General features: G+C 33.2%; 1 protein-coding gene across 1 annotated transcript in view; it reads right to left on the bottom strand.

Annotated features, from left to right (window-relative positions):
* Positions 1 to 433: 433 nt before the first annotated feature.
* Positions 434 to 19,597, bottom strand: part of LOC134846796 (inner centromere protein A-like) — a 54,404-nt gene continuing 35,240 nt past the window's right edge. Inside the window, exon 8 of the mRNA XM_063864188.1 lies at positions 434 to 1,622. Within this exon, the coding sequence (XP_063720258.1) occupies positions 1,108 to 1,622 (515 nt within the window). The 3' untranslated portion in view covers positions 434 to 1,107. The remainder of the gene's footprint in view (positions 1,623 to 19,597) is intronic.

The following is a 19,597-nucleotide window of genomic DNA, read 5'->3' as shown; positions in this document are numbered from 1 at the left end:
TCATAGTTTGGAAAAACAGCTTATGAAACAATTTCATATATGGAACAAAAGCTTATTTTGCTATTTTCATACATATACTTTTACTCTATGAAATTGTATGAAAGAGTATAACTAGCGTTTTTTGCATTTATGAAAAATGTATGATAATCGTTTTTTGTCAACCCGGGTATATAAAATTGTATGATTAGCATTTTTTTGACAAAAGTTTTTCTTTTTTTAGTACGCTACACCAAATTTTTTTATCAAAACAAGAATAAAAATCTTCGACAGTTAGAAGGCACCATTTGAGCAAATTATTTTTGCAATTTGTATGACTAAATTTTTTTCATAGACTTAGTTTATGGAATGGTATGACTAGCATTTTTGGTCTATGGAGGTCAACCCGTGTTTACAGAGTTCCAAAGCAATTGCTTATGAATAGAAAAAACGAACATTAAAAATTGTGATAAGACTATTATTAATATAATGATCGCTAATGCTGGAGAAAATGAATTACATCACTGCAATAGTGAAAACATATGTCATTTCAGTTTGATCAATTTGATGTCATTTGACAATCAGAGGAAACAGAATCGAATTCGATTCATCGGCTGTGAAGTACGCTTAACTGGTGAACCAGGCAAGGCGGTCTGTGGGAAATCAGGGAAACATAACAGATGAAAAGTGTTGCTATATATTGTAATAAAAGTTCATGTGGAAATGAGAGATAGTGATGATGTGTTGAGATCTAGGACAAGTAAATGAAAAAGTATGAGAAATATAGCATAGCACTTGAGTAGAGGGAGAGAGAGATGGGTGGAAGGAGTGAACAAGGATGGTGGATGGTAAAGAAATCTCGACTCGGGTAGTGGATGAGTGTGCACTGCCCGAGTCGAGATTTTTAACCTGATTTGAAGCAAGATTTGAGCGGTTTGAGCGGTTTTTTTTAGACAATTACGCTCAAAATCTTGCTTCAAAATGAGCGGTTTGAGCGGTTTTTGAACGGTTTATCTAAAAAAAAAACGCTCAAAAACCGCGCAAGATTTCAACGGTTTTGAGTGGTTTATCTAAGAGTATCCAATAAAAGCATCCGATTGAATGAGGTTGAAGTCCAGTGGTGCTACATGTTTAGTCATCCAGGTAGATTGCAATAGAACAGTTGGAGCCACATGTATCAACAGAGCGACTCGCAATACAATAATCAATCCCATATTCATCCCCTGTCCCCACTCTAACATACATCCACTTGAGTCCACTTCTGCCCAGACGGGTGATGAGCTCATCCCTCATCTTCTGTGACGTCATACCCACTCTACTCTCCATATCAGACAACACACTCTTACTCACACTCTCTATCTTCTCTCTCTCCTCATCAGTTGCTTTTTGTCTGCTGTAGTCTGACCTAGGGACAGTGTAGATGTGCATGTTGTAGGGGTACTCTGTCTTGTTCTTCCACTCTGCTGTCTCACCCACTCCATCTTTACACTTGACACTATAGTCACTGTTTTTATCACAGACATAGATGAACCAAATGCTCCCAGAGTATGTATTCATAAAGGCATCTCTGATATCCACTGCTGTATTCTCTGTGCTCTTCCCTTTTGATCCTCTCAACATTATCTCCGCAGTCTTCTTCCACTGAGCTGAAACAGCACGCCACCTTTCTACCTAAACTTCCAAACCACGTTCATTTCTTTTTGAAAATCTAGATTCTTGTATGATAATTTCGGCATCTTAATGACCCGATTCGAGATTTTTTCACCTAATTTGAAGCAAGATTTGAGCGGTTTGAGCGGTTTTTTTAGACAATTACTCACAAAATCTTGCTTCAAAATGAGCGGTTTGAGCGGTTTTTGAACGGTTTATCTAAAAAAAACGCTCAAAAACCGCGCAAGATTTGAGTGGTTATTGAGCGGTTTTTTTAAGATAAACCGCTCGAAAACCGCTCAAATCTTGCGCGGTATTTGAGCGGTTTTTTTAGATAAACCGCTCAAAACCGTTCACATCTTGCGCGGTTTTTGAGCGTTTTTTTAGATAAACCGCTCAAACCGCTCGAATCTTACATATTTTCCAGTGGTTATTTTGCTCGAGCATTTGAAAAAAGTTGCTCACATTGTTTTTGGTCAACACATCGAAAAAAATCTTGCTTGATTTAACAACGGTCTAACAGCACTTTTTTTAAATTGTAGATAGTAATTCAACTGCATCTTAGCGTGGTTTGACCAAAAATGCTTATCCTAAACTTTCCATATATGATAAAATGCTGGTCCTTACAATTTCCTACAGTTTCATAACCTCAAAAAATTGTAAAAGAAAACTCTAGGATAAGCGTTTTTTCATATATGGAAATTGTAGGATAAATATTTTTTCATATATGGAAATTGTAGGATAAACTTTTTTTCATAAATGGAAATTGTGGGGTAAACATTTTTTCAGATATGGTAATTGTAAGATAAGCATTTTATCATAAATGGAATTTGTAAGACAAGCATTTTTTCATAAATGCTTTTTATCAAGAGAATTGTTGTGGCTACAAAATTTGTTTTTTTTTTAAATTTTTTTTTAATTCTGTTTTCCAAAGATTGCGAAATTATACTTCTTAAGAGACCCTAAACTTAATCCTAACCCTAACCCCAACGCTAATTTGAGTCATTTTCGGAGAAGACAAACTGTGTGGCTCCGACCCTTCGAGATCTCAGTTTTACTCGTCGTAAACTACCAATGTGTGACAAGTAAAACTGAGCAAAAAAATTGGCTTTGAAACCTCGATTTTGATGAGCAAGGTATTTTAAATTGAGCAAAAGCACTCCTATTTACTTTAATTTCGATTAAAAACAAGTTTTAACATGTTTCTGAACATCTTGCTTTTAATGAAAAAATGATTATTATACAATTTTCATAAATATAAATTGTATGATAACCATTTTTATTAGCTTCAATTAAAATTTTCGTTTTTGATGAGCAATTTCCTTTAAAATGAGCAAAAGCATTCTTAAATAATTTAAATTTGTTTAAAGATAAGTTTTAACAATTTCTGAAAATCTTGCCTCTCATAGAAAAATGGTTATCATACAATTTTCATATATGGAAATTGTATGATAAACATTTTTTTCAAAAAAAAAAAACAAACGTAGTTTTTTTTATCCCCAGACTGTTGTATTTGGTTCAAATAGCCGGAGAAAATAGTTTGAATCTTTTTTCAGTGGTTTTTTGAAGATGTATAAAAATTGTATGATAAGCTTTTTTCCATACATTTGATGCAGGCAATTGTATAAGCATTTTCGGTTTGGGGAAATGTAAGACAAGCCTTTTCGGTTTATGGAGGTCAACCCGGGGTCACATTACCTTTCCAGGCTTTTTGTTGGTTTTAATCGGTTTTCTTTATAAGACCGCTCGAAAAACGTTTAAAAACCGCACAAACCTTGCTTGAAAAACCGTTCAAAAATCAACGCAAGAAATGAGCAGTTTTTGAGCGGTTTGTTAAGCAGGATTTGAGCGGTTTGAGCGTTTTTTCCACAAAAAACTGCCCAAAACGCCTTGACCGCTCAAACTGCTCAAATCTTGCTAAAAAACCGCTCAAACCGCTCATATCTTGAGCGGTTTTTGAGCGGGATCGCGACCCAAGGAATCAGCTTGTAAACCTTTTCATTCTTCTGGATATTTCTCTCAATTGGAATCAGTTCTAAACTAGAATTTATAAATTGTTATAAATATATAATTTCTAAAATATTCCTAACTAACCAATCATATTCCATACTTAACGTTTAAACCTATTCGTAAGTGCTGAAATTACTTGTAGTTTCAGCACCAGAGCAATTGGAATTAAACTTCGAATACAGTTGTTCTCTTTCTGGAAACTAACTCGCAAAAACCAGTGTACACTAGATCTATTGATACTACGTGATATAAGAGTAAGATTAAGATCGGTATTAGACTAAGAAGTTGCACAAATCTATCCGGCCCGAAAATAGGATAGCGTGACGAGCAGACGGTGTACTTTATCTGAAACTACTCTATGAGTACAGTCAATAGCACATAACTCATCTGGTGCGACCAAAAGTCTCGAACAAGACCTTAAATAATTTATATTTAGAAACAATAGACTTTAGAATTAGACAATAGCAAAACTGCAAAAAATGTTACATGAAAAAAACAATTTATTAGAAATGTCTCTCCGACTCAAAAGACGACCGCCAATTTTCCAATCAATACGAGAAAAACCAGGTATTGCGAGAAGACCAAGTACCAAGCACCATCTACGATTAGGAAGAAATCTATCGATTTATTTCATGATAGTATGCCGGAAATCGGAACAAACCTATATACTTAGAATACTTTCCGCAGTAAATATAACTGACATAAAATTTCATTTTCATTTGCTGACAAAAAATTTGAAGGAACGATTCAGCAAGCTTAATGGTGCTTAACCTACTTTTTATACAATAACGACTGATAAAAACAACACAAGTCGTTCCCTCCAAAAATTCTACAGTAAATCAAAACATTTTGAATGAAACAATTTATCGAATAAAAATAAATTAGTTAAAAGAAAAATACTTTGTTAGTTTTAATAATCTGTCACATCATTTCTTCATCCCAGCTTCACCTAAAAAAATATCAGCAAATTACACAAAGCTAACGTCATCTAAACTTTTATCTTCAACCTTTAAAATTTAAATTTTTGCATTAAACCGTATCAAGGCTTATCCTTGTTTTCTATCAAATTATCTCAACTTAAATAACAGTTCATCAAAGTTTTCCTTGGATCTTTGAAGTAAACTAAATAAAAAGTTTTTTCTCCGATCATCAAGGCTTTCCTTGGATCAAACAGAACAATTTTACTCCCCCCCCCCCTCCACATTTTATAGTGTCTGTAGACCTCAAACGTCAATTCACTACCCAACCCTTATCAACGACCCAGAACTAACAGAAGTTTTGAAAGAACTAATCATTTTAACTAGGATAAACAGTGAAGAAATTCGGTTCACTCATTCTCCACTTGATCCCCTTCCTCTTAGATGACCCAGGCTAAAACACTTAAACTTAGTAAGTCTTAAAAAGTACCTAATGATCTACTCGCGTTTCAAATATACCTGAACCTTGTGGATTGACTTACTATTCTTCAACACTCGATCACAAATCGCAAACCCTAGGTAAAATAAGGTAAGTCTACCTTTAATTAGAACTTAGTCACGAGAAAGTACAAAATCATTCTCACGAATCGATATACTACTCTCTCTCCAACCCGTCAAACCACGACAACCTATGCCCCAAGCTAAGATAACCACTCAAAACGCGTGAGGATTAACAATTTAAGAAATTAGAAACCTCTAATCCAAATATTGCATCCATCATCCTAAACCTTATATCAAGAGATAATCTAGGTAACAAACAAACAATCGTATTACATAAATGTTTATTCAAAAACGCAAGATAAGACCTTGTAAAAACACCAAACAGAAAAGCAATAAGATATATTAGATCAAAACAACAAACACGAAAAAAAGACAACCATAACAAAACGAAAACAAATTATCAGAAAGCGATTTTCAAAACGAAGAAACGCAGTGTCAGAATCAGACGCAAACACAATACAGGAACTTCAAGATTTTAAAAATTCCATAAGCAAGCATAACCCGATTGACGACCAAATATATTTCTCCGACTCAGAAGCCACCACATTATAATCAATAAAACGAAAACGCAAAACAAAAAAGTCATAGATTAACAAACCAATACACTTATCTAATTGGAATCAACCAATAAGACATATTGAATGTTACACACTAATAATTTTAAAATTTAAAACATGATCGAATACAACCAAATTTTCAACGATAACTTGATACTTCCATTTTCTATAAAACCGCAAAATAATCCCTCCCGAGGACAAGTACAATTTTGTCATGACTTAATTGTAAATTTAATCGAAAAAGGAATTAGTCTATGTAAACAAGAATTTGCTGAAGTACAAATGAAACGAAAAATCCTTGATCATTACCAAAAAGATGTATGCAGTATCTCATCGCTTTATGGTATATTCTCAATCAAATCACTAAAATTAAATCACAAAAAACACCAAATACAAACAGAAGACATAGATACAGAGCTCTCAAACGTTTTTACAGACTATATAAAAAGTATACAACACCAAAACTCACAAGAAGCAAATTCCATATTCACAAACGATGTATTCTCAAATATTTATAGCTATCTATCCATACTAGAATTGAGAGAAACACAAGGTGACTCACCAACTCAAACATCCCGTCATAGAGCTGTAAAACAGGAAGTAAATGTTTTCTCGAAATTTTTAAACACAATCCGTGAAAATCTCACTTATAACGATATATCACAAAATGATAAAGAAAATCTACAGCAGAAAAAAGCATGGATTATAACTGATTATTTTGTCCATAATCTTGATCTTAAATCACTAGCAAGAAAAAAAATCAACCACAAAGTTCAGACGAGGAAACTATATTGGCAGATGAAAGACATTATGTTTGGGACAGTCCATCATTTTACTAATATACCAGCTGACATCTCAAGTCAAGCAATTACCACAGTTTCTACAAATTCTATAAACAGAAATTTTGTTACAGTAACCCACTTACTACTGATTCAACACCTATAAACCATAACTCAAAATTCACCGATAGTGAAGGAAATAATAGTTTAAATTCTACCTTTATTAGTCAAAAAAATTTAAACGGAACAAAAAACCTTACTCAACAAGATATTCACACTCCATCACATTTCGTAAATAAATAAATAGTTGAAAGAAAACCAACAACAGCACAACAAAGCTTTTCTCCTATTCACCCTAACCTTACGACTCCAAAAAATAAAAACGCAGAATTTCCACCAACAACTATACAATCGACAGTGAAACCTTCAGTTATTCCACAATATTCACAAATAGGCCATCAATCACTTAGACCAGTAACAACATCAACACAAAAAATAAGCAAAAGACATCAAATAGAAATAACTTCTCAGGTTATAACTATAATTTTTTCCAAAAACCCTAAACAAAAAAACCCCCCAATATGTATAGTCAAAATCAATCACAATCTAATATCAAAATATACTTCAACAATCTTCTCAATCAGTAGTTTTTAACGATCAACCACGAGCTACACTAAACCGTAGCAAAAATTATCCTTTTTTCAAAAAAAAAAATAACTTAACAAACAAACATCATAAAGGAATCAACCACATTACTCAGAAGATGAAGCATAATTTTATCAAAATCAGCAACGATTTATTACAAATCATCATGACAAAAAATGGAAAATCGATCAACCAGATCCTTTCCATCAACCAGATCTTTTCGAACCATATACACGAAATGAAAAAATGCAAACAAGACATCACCCAACGTCATATAATATTAATTTTCAATCACAAAACCTAGTGAATACACAAAATTACCTACCAACTCAAATGCAAAATGAAATCCCACTACCATATCATCTACAACAACACGAAATAACAAAGACTCAACTTACAAATTTTTCTCAAAAACCAAATGCCGCAGAATCACTACAAATGACTATGAATCCATACCTTATGAGTGGATCCTAAATATCTTCAAATAAGCCACTAATGGTATTCACAGGAACAGATCCCGAATACCCAGTAGAAGGTTATTTAAATGCAGTCACAAAAAACTTGATTTTAAACATAGCACCTGAACCAGTAAATACACCACTTCATCAAAATTGGATACATAGACGCACAGCTCTAATCCAAACCACACTTGATGGCTCAGCCCAAAAATGGTTTTCAATTTTACCTATAGATATTAAGTCAGATTGGAAACGATTCACACAAAATTTTTCGAAAGTGTTCGACTCAGAAAGAAACAAACAACACCAAAGAATCGTATGCAATGAATTTCACAGAATCCCAAACGAAACAATTAAACATTTTTCAGTAAGAGTTGAAACACTAGTAAGAAAAGCATATTTACTTAATGCGGATGGTTATAAGATCACAAAAATGACAGAATTATGAGTGATGACTCTATTACCTCACTTACGAAAATTAGCAATACAAAAGCGAGCATCACATCTATCCTCAATTCGAGAACCCGATATAGACTTCAGAAAACTAATAGAACAAGCCGAAATCACTATGAAATTGGGAGAAACAGAAACTTTCAAATTACAATATATAAACAACAATCAAACCACTACTTCACAAATAAAAATTATTCATGACTCTGACTCTGAACTAGCTGAAAAATCAAAAGTCTACGAGAAAAACCCAAATTTTATAGGCAAACAATCACTCAAAAAATGGTGTAACTATTGCCGTAGATACGGACACAGCATTGCTGAATATAGACAAAAACAACAAGATAATCAGAACAAACAACAAAAACATAGAGAACCAAATAAATCATGTCACAAATACATGAAAAAAGACCAGAATCTACCAAACAAAAACATTCACAGAATCAATAGTTCGAGAAAATCACTTCTTGATAAATATAATGCCTCTTGGTAACAATCACCCTACAGATATAATTATTGTGGAAGATCGCCAGAAAATAATAGATATAGTCTCAAAAAATAGATGTAGTCGACCAAACAGTCAAAACAATCAATATCGGAATATTTATTCATGATCAAACTCAAATAGAACCAACTATTCAAATTATTACTGGAATCGTGTCAACTCAAACCCCAAAAACTGATATTATTTAAATGATTGTTCTAGAAACTCCTCATACAATAGAAACAGAAACTTTTCAAACAATATGATTAGACATTATCAAAATAACAGATTTCTAAACTATTCAAATGATAGATCAAACTTTTTAATTGTCACAAAAGATCATGTGACAATTTTCAAAACAGAAATTCGAATTATCAAAATCGACAAAAGAGTTTTTCACAATCAGAATTATACATAATATCAAAATTCGCAACAAAACTATAGAAGTAGTACATCTTATCATCAAAGAGAAATTAACCAAGTACAATAAACTGAAGAAACTCAATCAGACCCTCCCGGTATTGATAACACAAAAACCACAAAATTACACCCAAATCACGTAACTTGCAAATTCACAGACGATGAGAGCGAAATAGAAAATACGCTTTCAATAAACATGCTTCAGATTGAAAAAGAATACAAAACACCAATCGAATCGAAGTGTTACCAAAACAATAATAACTATTTCCAAAACCCTGATAATATTCAAGAAAAAAAACAGATTATACTGAACAAGAAATTAAAGGATGCTCAAGCACAAACAATATGTATTAAGACGCATCAAACAAAATGCAATTGCCCAAAGAAAAGATTTGGACAATACCACTTCTCTTAGAAATCCCCAAAGTAAAGATTTTCAATCACCAGACCTCAAAACTGATTTATTAAGAGACACAGGAGCAACATCAAAAAGAATAAACATTCCCACCTGAAAATAAATACAAATTTTACACCCGAAACTAATACCCTCAAAAACCTCAAGCAAATTAGCTACAGCACAAGGATCAAGTTTAACTAATCTTGGAAAAATCCAATTCCCACTCAAACAATTCCCACTCAAACTATGAAATGGAACAAATTTTTTTAAAAAACCTTTCAAACAAACATTCCCACTCAAACAATGAAATGGAACAAATTTTTTAAAAAACCTTTCAAACAAACATTCCACATCACAGATATAAAACACAAAATTGTTGGAATACCATTTATCACTAAATATATTACTACTATTAATATTTTATATAGCAAAATACACATAAAAGACAAATACACAAAAATGAAAAACTAACCACTTATTTCTTCCAAAGACTAAGCAAACAACCGCCATTTTTCTCCATTTTCTACCCTAAATATAACCAAGAACGAAAATACCTGAAACAACATGAGACAGAACAAACAACGACTTATATGTCACACCTTGAATTCAAACCAATTCACAAATTTTTCCGAGTAACAATCTCATCCATCAAATACACACAATTTCAGATATATTTTCATTACATGTATACAATAATTCCCCACACAAAAAAAACATTACCTCTAGGAATTCTAGGTTACTGCGAAACAAGTGCAACACTTTCTCCCACATTAGAAGTAGCATATAGAGTAAATAAAATTTTGAAATTATTAGATATATGCCAATCATCAAATTTGAATGAAAAATTATCATTTAAAAAAATAATAAGTGATAAAAAATGGAACACAGACTGCTTTACAAAAAAACCTTAATTAAACAAACATTTCAGATATCAGAATGTACCAATGAACAACAAAAATTCTTTATAAGGTTCTATTTTCAAGACTCTCAAATTACACAAAAAGAATTTGAACAATTAGCCGAGTTACTACTAAAATACCCAATGGTTTACGCCACATCTAAATTCGATGTTGGGGAAGTAAATTCACCACTACATCTATCTCTGAAACTTGACGCAATTATCAAAAAGCAACGATCCAGTAAAATCTCAATGCACTTGCAATATAAAGTTAATAGGTTACTAGATATACAAGAGCAATATGAATTTTATTCCCCAGTGAATAAAGAAGAACAACCAAAAAGAAACACATTCATAAACCCCGTTATTATTTTGGCTAAAGGAGAATCAGTAAAAGTTGTTCTAGACACAAGATATCTCAATTCACTCATTTATAAATCTAAATGTAATTGGCCTATCAAACCAATTCAAGTAATTCTCACAAAGATAAACGGAAAATACTTCACAACAGCTGACATGAACAGTGCATACAATCAAATGCCCTTAGATGAACAATCACGACGCTTAACACAATTCCTCAATGGAAACCAACAATTCGAACTCAATAGATTTTTCTACGGAATCTCAATAGGACGAGCAGCATTCTGAGCATTTATGAGCAAAAATTCTTGACCATTCTTCCTCAGTAAAAATCTCATAACATATTCAGACGATGTTTTCATGAAATCACAGACAAAAAACAAAATGTTCATTGTCTAAGATAAATATCATCAAATACTCCATAAATAAAACATTTAAGCAGTCCCGGTTTAATGACAGTTTTTTCGAAGGAAATACATCCACTAAAATCCCGCATAGACGCAATCGTAAAACTTCAACCATCGTCAAAAAGAAAATCCATGAATATCTTTGAATGCTTAATTTCTTAAGTAAATACGACCATTAAGTGCCGTCTATAAAATGTTTTTAAGACCATTTTGTAACACTCTCGGACAGCAAAAAAAAATATGAATGGAGAACAGAACACCAAAATTGATTTGAACAAACAAAAACACTCCTCACTGAACATATATCAGACACCATTCCAGATCCCGATCAACCATTTTATGCTATGTGCGACGCAGCAAATTTTAGCATCGGCGCATCTTTATTACAATCACAGAGTAGAACAAATAAAAAGAATCTTATTTCAGCAAATTCAAGACGATTTACACAAGCTGAACTTAGACTCTTTACACTTTTGAGAGAAAGCACAGCTATAATATATACCCTCACCGAAGATGAATTTTAATACTTGGATCAAAACATCCAACAGTTCTCTTTACAGACCATAAACCTATAATTTTGGTTTTCACAGAAATAAAATCCAAACGATAGAGTTTATAGGTTTCAGTTAATTTTATAGAAATTCCCAAACCTACATATAGTTTAGGCAGCAGGAAAAAATCTTGCATTACCAGGCACACTCAGTCAAAACACAACACCTAAATTATTAACAAGAAAAACAACAGTAGAAATACCACAAAAAATTAATTTTTTTGTAAAAGACGAAACATCACCAAGACTAGAATGCAAATGTGCAGTAAAAACTGACGTTGATAAAACAAAAATAAATAACGTACATTACTTCCCATTATATTTAGATTGTCAAAAAAATCACTACAAAGTAGACCTCTTTTTCGAAATTCTACATTTAAACCGATAAATAATCATCATGGATCAAAAACAACACACAACAAAAAACCCCTCAAACAAAAATATACAGGACAAATCTATTGCCTTTAATAGAAAAAGAAAACCTAACTGATAAAATAAACTTATCAGTACCCCCAGATTCCGTATCAAATTACACAATAAATCAAAATTTTAACCCCCATGACTCTCTAGATAACATACCTCTCTCAAAGTTAGAAATTGAAAATTTCTTTCTGCCAAATACAGAGAAATTACACTTGACTTACCTTGAAAATTACCTTGGCCCAGTCATTAGACAATTAAAGTCTTGGCACACTTATAAAACAAAACCATAAAAGCAGATATCACAATTCTAGGAAACAAAACACTTCTAAGATAAATTAGAAAATTCAATAACACATCCATAAATGAGAACACAAATATTTTAGAATATCAAACATCTGAATTTAGGGTACCATGTTTATCACTATGTATGATACACCTAGCATTTTACATTTCACATTCCTTAAACCCTGAAGGACATGCAGGATCAGAAAAAAAAACATACTCAAATTATACCCAAAACTTTTACTTTCCAATGGCACCGATTTGGATTAGGGTATTACGCAATGATTTCTTAACGTGCAAATTAAAAAAACACACCCACATTAAAAGCAAATAGCAGAAAAACAAGATTTCAAAGGACAAAGTTTATAGTTTGACCGCATAGTCTCATTCGATACAAAAGGACCAATAACACCCTCTTCAGAAGGAAACTCATATACAATGGTCATAGTTGACGCATTTACACACTACGTAGCACTTAAGCCAGTACCTTATTGTAATGCCTATTATGCATATACAACAATTTATGAACACTGGAGAGCAAAATTCGGACTACCAGAAATCCTTGCCACAGATAATGGCACTGAGTTCATTAATAATGAAATAATTACATTATGCCATCTATATAACATCAAACACAAGCCACGAACATTTATTGACCTTTGGACTAATGGTTTAGTCGAAGGAATGAACCGTTCATTAAAATATTATCTCAGATGTATCATAAATGGAAACGATACAAAATATACTGAACTGTCAACAGATGTAAATTCGTTCCCCTTACCTTACAATTCGCAAATAACAACAACCTTAGGAATATCACCTTACAAACGCCTCAAATACACACAAGGTTAATGCCAACTTACAAACAAGTCAATGTGTTATAATCTACCATTACATACACACGATGAAGATAATTTTCATCACCGATATCTTTTAAATTAGCCTCCGGCACACATACCGAATAATTTTAAAGAGAGATAAAAAACACAATGAAGTTTATCAAAAAATAGCCAAAAAAATAATAAAAGGACAGAATATTCATTCCCAAATGAATTCACGGTTCACACCAGCTACAAATTTGAAAATTGGAACTTTTGTCCTAATCCCAAATTTTGTAAAACAAAAAAGAAAATCTAAAAAAAACAACCAATCCAAACCCACTGATGTAACATATAAACTTATTGACTGAAATAAAAAAGAAGCTGTTCAACACAAAAACAATTTTTTATCAAATTACCCAAAAGAGTAGGCTCTTCGCGAACTAACACAATTGTACTCTTTTACAAGAATCAAAATGGTCCAGAACAACGCAGGCAATAGTCAAAAACAAACATGTGATATAAATTGTTCACCACAAAATCCAGAAACACAAAATAACAAAAACACTCGACAAAAATCCCAAGAAATAAGCCATAAACAATTACCTCAGAAAAAAAATTGGATCAAAAAAATTTACCACAGGAAATAAAAGAAACCTCTCAACAACGACAATAATCAAGACTTTGAAATCGACCACGAAAACATTATAAAACCTTCTTTCCACAATCAAAAATGATAAAGATGTTGATTTCCAAAAGTCTCTTTCTAATTAATTATCGTTTTAAATTTCACAAATATAGCAAATTGTTCTTCGCTTTCCTTAAAATTCATGCTGACACCCATGAACAACTAGTTAAACTTGAGCCATTCAGAAGCTATCTAATCATCACCTCATTCTGACATCACTTCCTTAGCCGACACTTTGCAAACTTCAAACATATATGTAACTATAACTAAAGGACCTCCAGGTCAAAAATAAGCAACAAGCTGATATTTGACCAGCAAAATAAACAAAATTTAAATATTACAACCCTCCTCTAGCAGCTGGTACAAAGATCAACAATATTGCCCCAACTTACACTCCAAATTTCCCTTAAGGAAAAATATGAAATCAGCCTAAAGAAAAAACAGGACATCATCATTTAGCCTAAGGTACGAATAACTCCTAGATACCCCCAGTCATTCAATGAAAAAACCAAAATCAGGAAGCTCACTTGTCAAAAATCTATAAACAATCCGACCACACTCAAATTTTGCCTCAAAAAAAAATTTGGCGAGAACGAATCATTTCTCAAACGCTTCTTTCCAAAACAGTCAACCTTCTAAAATTAAAACTTCAAAACTTTTTTCAATTCTATCGACCTTTTTTCAAATCATCATATATAAAAAACGTTCGAACTATTTCTCTTTAGCTTCGTAAATTTTTGCAGGTTTTTATTATTTTTCTATTCACTCCATGAAAGCTACCTCGACTTTGCAAAAATCCTTGATCAGCTCCTCAGGTACGATATTTCAACAAACACCTAAATGTTAAAACAAGTATTCAACAAGCACAACATTGTTTTTTCTTTTAGTAATTTTTTTCACATTTCTAATTTCCCTAATTCTGACAATATCCAAACGTATAAAACAGGCAATAACAATTTTGGCACTGGCAATAATACTTCTAATCATTTTCTTAGAAGTATACTATAACCATTATAAATTTTCCTCATAGGTAAAAAATCTGAAAAAAAATCAAAACTGCAAATCAGCAACCCACACAACAGTCTCCACCGACTATAACATCCCAGGAATCTCCAACAATACCAACATCCAGTCAGACAAACCACCTTCAATCATCAACACGTATTTCATTTCAAGAAAACCCATATACATTTGAAGAAAAACATTCACTGCTATCAGAACCTTTAGAACCTTTAGAACCACGCACCCCTAAGCGAACCACAATACAAACCAACGTATAACAAATACTTTTCCCTTCAGCAGGACCTTAATAGAACAAGACACCCAAGGCAAAACAAAAACACATCCACAATAAGTAGACAAATCATACATCCAAGACGAAATAGAATTTTTACAACTAACAGAGATCATTTTAAAATTTCCTCATCACCAACCCCAAATTCTTTAGATCTTTCCAGCAGTACAATTCAATGTACCGCCAACCATTACATTCTAGCTCACAAAAAACACTCCGAACATACCATCGGATTACTTAAAATCAACCCCCACTTCCCAACAAATTCTTGAAAGTCCCTTTAACCCCCCAACTTCAACACAACATCTCCCACATTGGATGACACAAGCTTTCACTCGAGGTGAATCAAACTTGGTAAAAGAACCAATAGATATCACATCAGAAACATCTCTGTCACTATGTCACTATGTCACTACCAGAAGCCCCTTATTTTCCTTCAACCCCTTCAATAAGTTAAATATCAACAACATGATTTCCTCCAAATTTTTCTACAAATTTAGACGATATATAAAAGAAACTTTTAACCAATAACATTTCCCTACGATTAAATTAGAATACATTCGTAGCACTCCCTCCACTGTTTGGTCAATACCTCCACAGTAACAGATTACACAAGACAATTTAACACTTAAATTGGAAATAACAGTAATATTAAAGAATTTAGGACATCAACCCTTCCCCTTAGCTCCATCAAATATAACAGCTCAAGCTTTACCTCCCGCATTTATCTAACAGAAATTATTGATAAATACGATAGATATACAAAAAAGACACTTGGATAAATCACATTCTATAATCCTTATTTAGGACTATCCTAAATATGTATCTTTTGATAATCTTTTTCCTCTAAGCCCTCTCTCCCCTTCTTTTTTCAGAACCAACATCACATAAAAACCCTTTCCCTCGAACAAGACTTAGACTTATTTGTTACACACTATGATTGTGAAGAAAATGAACAAAAAACACTACATAAACACGCCATAAATCAAGTAACTCAATGCGAATCCGAACCACAAAAAATAGAAACAATCAATTAGATAGCACCACTTTATTCAAAAGCCCGAGGTACAACATCAACAGGATACAAGTTTACAGGAACACTCTCAGAGAAAAAAGTACATTGTTCTCAAGTCTCAAATGGAAACAAAAATAGACTTGATCACGATTCTTTCTATCAAAGTAATATAGAAAGACTTTTACGTCTTAGCCCTGAAGATTGTAAAAACGAATTTAATCGATTAATTTAACCACAAATAAAGGCATAAACCAAAAATTGGTAAACTTTCAAGTTTTTCTAGACTCAGCACATCAGGTTAAAAGAGACCAAGTTCATATAAAATTAGATGACAAATACCCATTCCACGGCGCTCATGGACAATTAACTTATGATCTTCATGATAAAAATTGGATACCACACATTGAAGAAAAACTACCCTTCTAATTGCAAGGCTGACACAAAAAACAGAGGATAACTAAATATGTTTTTTTGATTAGAAAATCCAACAAGAAAAGGTACAAATAACACGAGATTTAAAAGATGACACAATAAGTTATCAAGGAACACGATTACCTTGGAAAAAAGACCAGGGATAGTGCAATCCAACAACAAGAACACAAGCAACAATTTTTTGGTTCCCCGAAGACACATGTACCACATTTCAATTTGTGGGAATACACGCAAGAAAGTTAACCCTGAAAAGTCAGACAAAACAATCAACGTTTCAAAAATTTCAATAATACGGAAAACAAACTAACACGTTTTCAAATCTACACAGAGACCTACACTTCAAATCTCACATTTCGCCTGCAAAAATAACACTCCACTTTACAAAACACAATTTTCAGAAATCCTTGTAGAATACAAAAAAGGTTTTGACATGAACACAAGAAATCTGAAAATCAAACCAGATTTAACACATCACGTTTCAAAATACAAAATGCATACATCTCAGTAATCTTTCTAAAAAACACAGTAAGAACTGGTGGAAAACTTCGACCACAAGACAAAAGCAGTACACGCTTTCAAGAACTATCACTTATGAACCAAGCGTGTTTTGGTGCAATTCACTATGACATCCACTTAGACATGAAATTGGGTTACACAAAAAAGAGAATTTTTCAAGAAATGTTCCTATCAGAACTAGAAACGCTTCATCATTTATGTTAACTTGAACTAACACAAATTTTACAATCACTTCCACTAGCAGTATTAAAAATACTCTATGCAGGTTATTTGTTGTCAGGCAATAGATCAAAATTTTTCGAGTACGAAAGATACATATACATTATGGTATAACACGTTTACGTAAAAAGTATCACCTTTATACGTGATTGAAGGCAAAAAATGTTACAAAAGAATCCCCAGGTTCTACATAATTTTAGTACACTTTTTTGATACGCATTCTAGAAGAACATTTTTTTAGACTACAGCTGTCCCATGTGGATCTGAAAATAGCCACAATGCTGTACAGTTAAATCTCGATGAAGATAAATATAATCTTCCCATACCAGATCCTACACTTATGCCGCCATTAAAGAAATTTTCACCAGAAAGTATTAAAGCTATAGATTAATACTTTAGATCAGATATACAACATCACTTCCGCATACAACAATTTGTAGAACTCCTCACAAAGATGGACACAATACAAAAGACAATCCATTGACCAATAATTAAGAAAACTTGCAGAAACCGCAGGAGTTTTAGACATCTACACACAAGACTACAGTGGATACTCAAAAGATATTGAACATTTAAACGGTGAAAAAGAGATATTTATTTAAACGATGAAAAATACCGTCCACAAGATATATCACCCATCAATATCTTTAAATTTGTAATTTTAAAAAATGAACTACTCGCCTTTCTAGGATGGCCCTCTTACATCATAGAAAGACTGACTATATTATATGCAACGTTAAATTTTTTTGGTTTTTGCTATTCTTTATTGAAAAGAATTTGTAATACATGCGCAATCCCCACACAAGTAAACAAACAAGCGATCGTAGGAGTTTCGCAGGATTTTTCGGAATATTTTCAACCTCAATTAACAAAATACTTTTAGACGCTCAAATAACTAAATACAAAAAAAAAACTATCAACCACACCTAAGACATATGATAATTCTCAAGACACTAGAAACACGACAACTACTGTACCACAATTACATACATTAGAAAACAACCATCAATTATCTTTAACACCACGAATCTACAGGAACATATCCCTAACAGAGCACATCTCTACAAGTCATAGATATCCACAAAGTCCAGTTACCCTTATTGAAGCACAACAACCAAATGTAGACGAGACATATGAACAGATTATAGAACAGCCACATACCACTAATTTCCGTTCTCAGAACAACCATCTTTTAAGCCCACGATGAGACGCCAGATTAGATCCCTCAACCGTTCCCTTTCATACCCATCCAACCTCAACGTCACTCCCAGATCTCACCACTTTTTGATTTCAATCCCCACCCTGAATCATCATATACTAATATTTCACCAACAGTGGATTCAGACAACACTTCAACGAATACAGTTTTTCACACGATTTCACAATTTAACAATTCTGATATTGAAACACCAGATCAATTTCCAGACTCCGAACCTAGCCTATCCGTTTTTCTCAGCCGCCCTTTCAACCCCTCCATACTCAAATTCCCCATGAACCTTCCTCAGCCTCAACCTCCTACACTGATGCAACCCCAATCTACTCTCCAATGACCAGCGACCCACAAAACCACTCTAGCCCGTTGATACTGAGCTCGAAAACGAATGAATTAGATAACTTCATAAGCCTTCAACAACAGCTACAACACCCTAACACACTAACCAATTGTCATCTCTCAAAAACCATGGCATTGTCAGAATCCTCCAGCCCCCATCCACTACTGGAGAAACCAGAGCCCACCGAGTATTTGAACGAAAACTCCCCAATACCCCACTCCCATCTAACCCTCGACCAGCCCAAACTTTTACAATTCAACCACTTCATAACAACAAAAAGCATTTCTCCAAGTGTGCTAGCCATTCTTTTTACAATATACTTAATATCACGCAAATACTAACAACGAACAACCAAATTACACTAATGAAAATGCATTATTTCCCACATTTTCATGGATCTCATACAAGGATTTCAGTAACCATTATCACTCTCACTATTAAATAGTCCAGACGACAAGCAATTATGTCAATCTAGACTATATCACCTAACTACAGCACTTCACGGAAAACAGTTCACAACCATTGGACTAAACCAAACACTAACTAGATCCACTGCACGAAAAGCTAATAGATTTTCCATTCAGTAACCCATCATCACTCCCACTAATTAATAATCCAGACGACAAGGAATTATGTCAAACTAGACTATATCACCTAACTATAGAACTTCACGAAAAACAGTTCACAACCTTCGGACTAAACCAAAGCATAACTGGATTCACTGAACAAAAAGCTAATAGGTTTTCTATTAACCACCATGATCATGCCATTGCACGACCCAATGAAGATATCTTTTCAAATGACGATAGTAACGCTAACCCCAAGCTGACTGAAACTT

Source organism: Symsagittifera roscoffensis, chromosome 5, assembly GCF_963678635.1.
Source record: "Symsagittifera roscoffensis chromosome 5, txSymRosc1.1, whole genome shotgun sequence".
NCBI classification, from domain to species: Eukaryota; Metazoa; Xenacoelomorpha; order Acoela; family Convolutidae; genus Symsagittifera; species Symsagittifera roscoffensis.
Note: the sequence above shows the minus strand (reverse complement) of the source record. Positions and strands in the feature narration are given on the sequence as shown.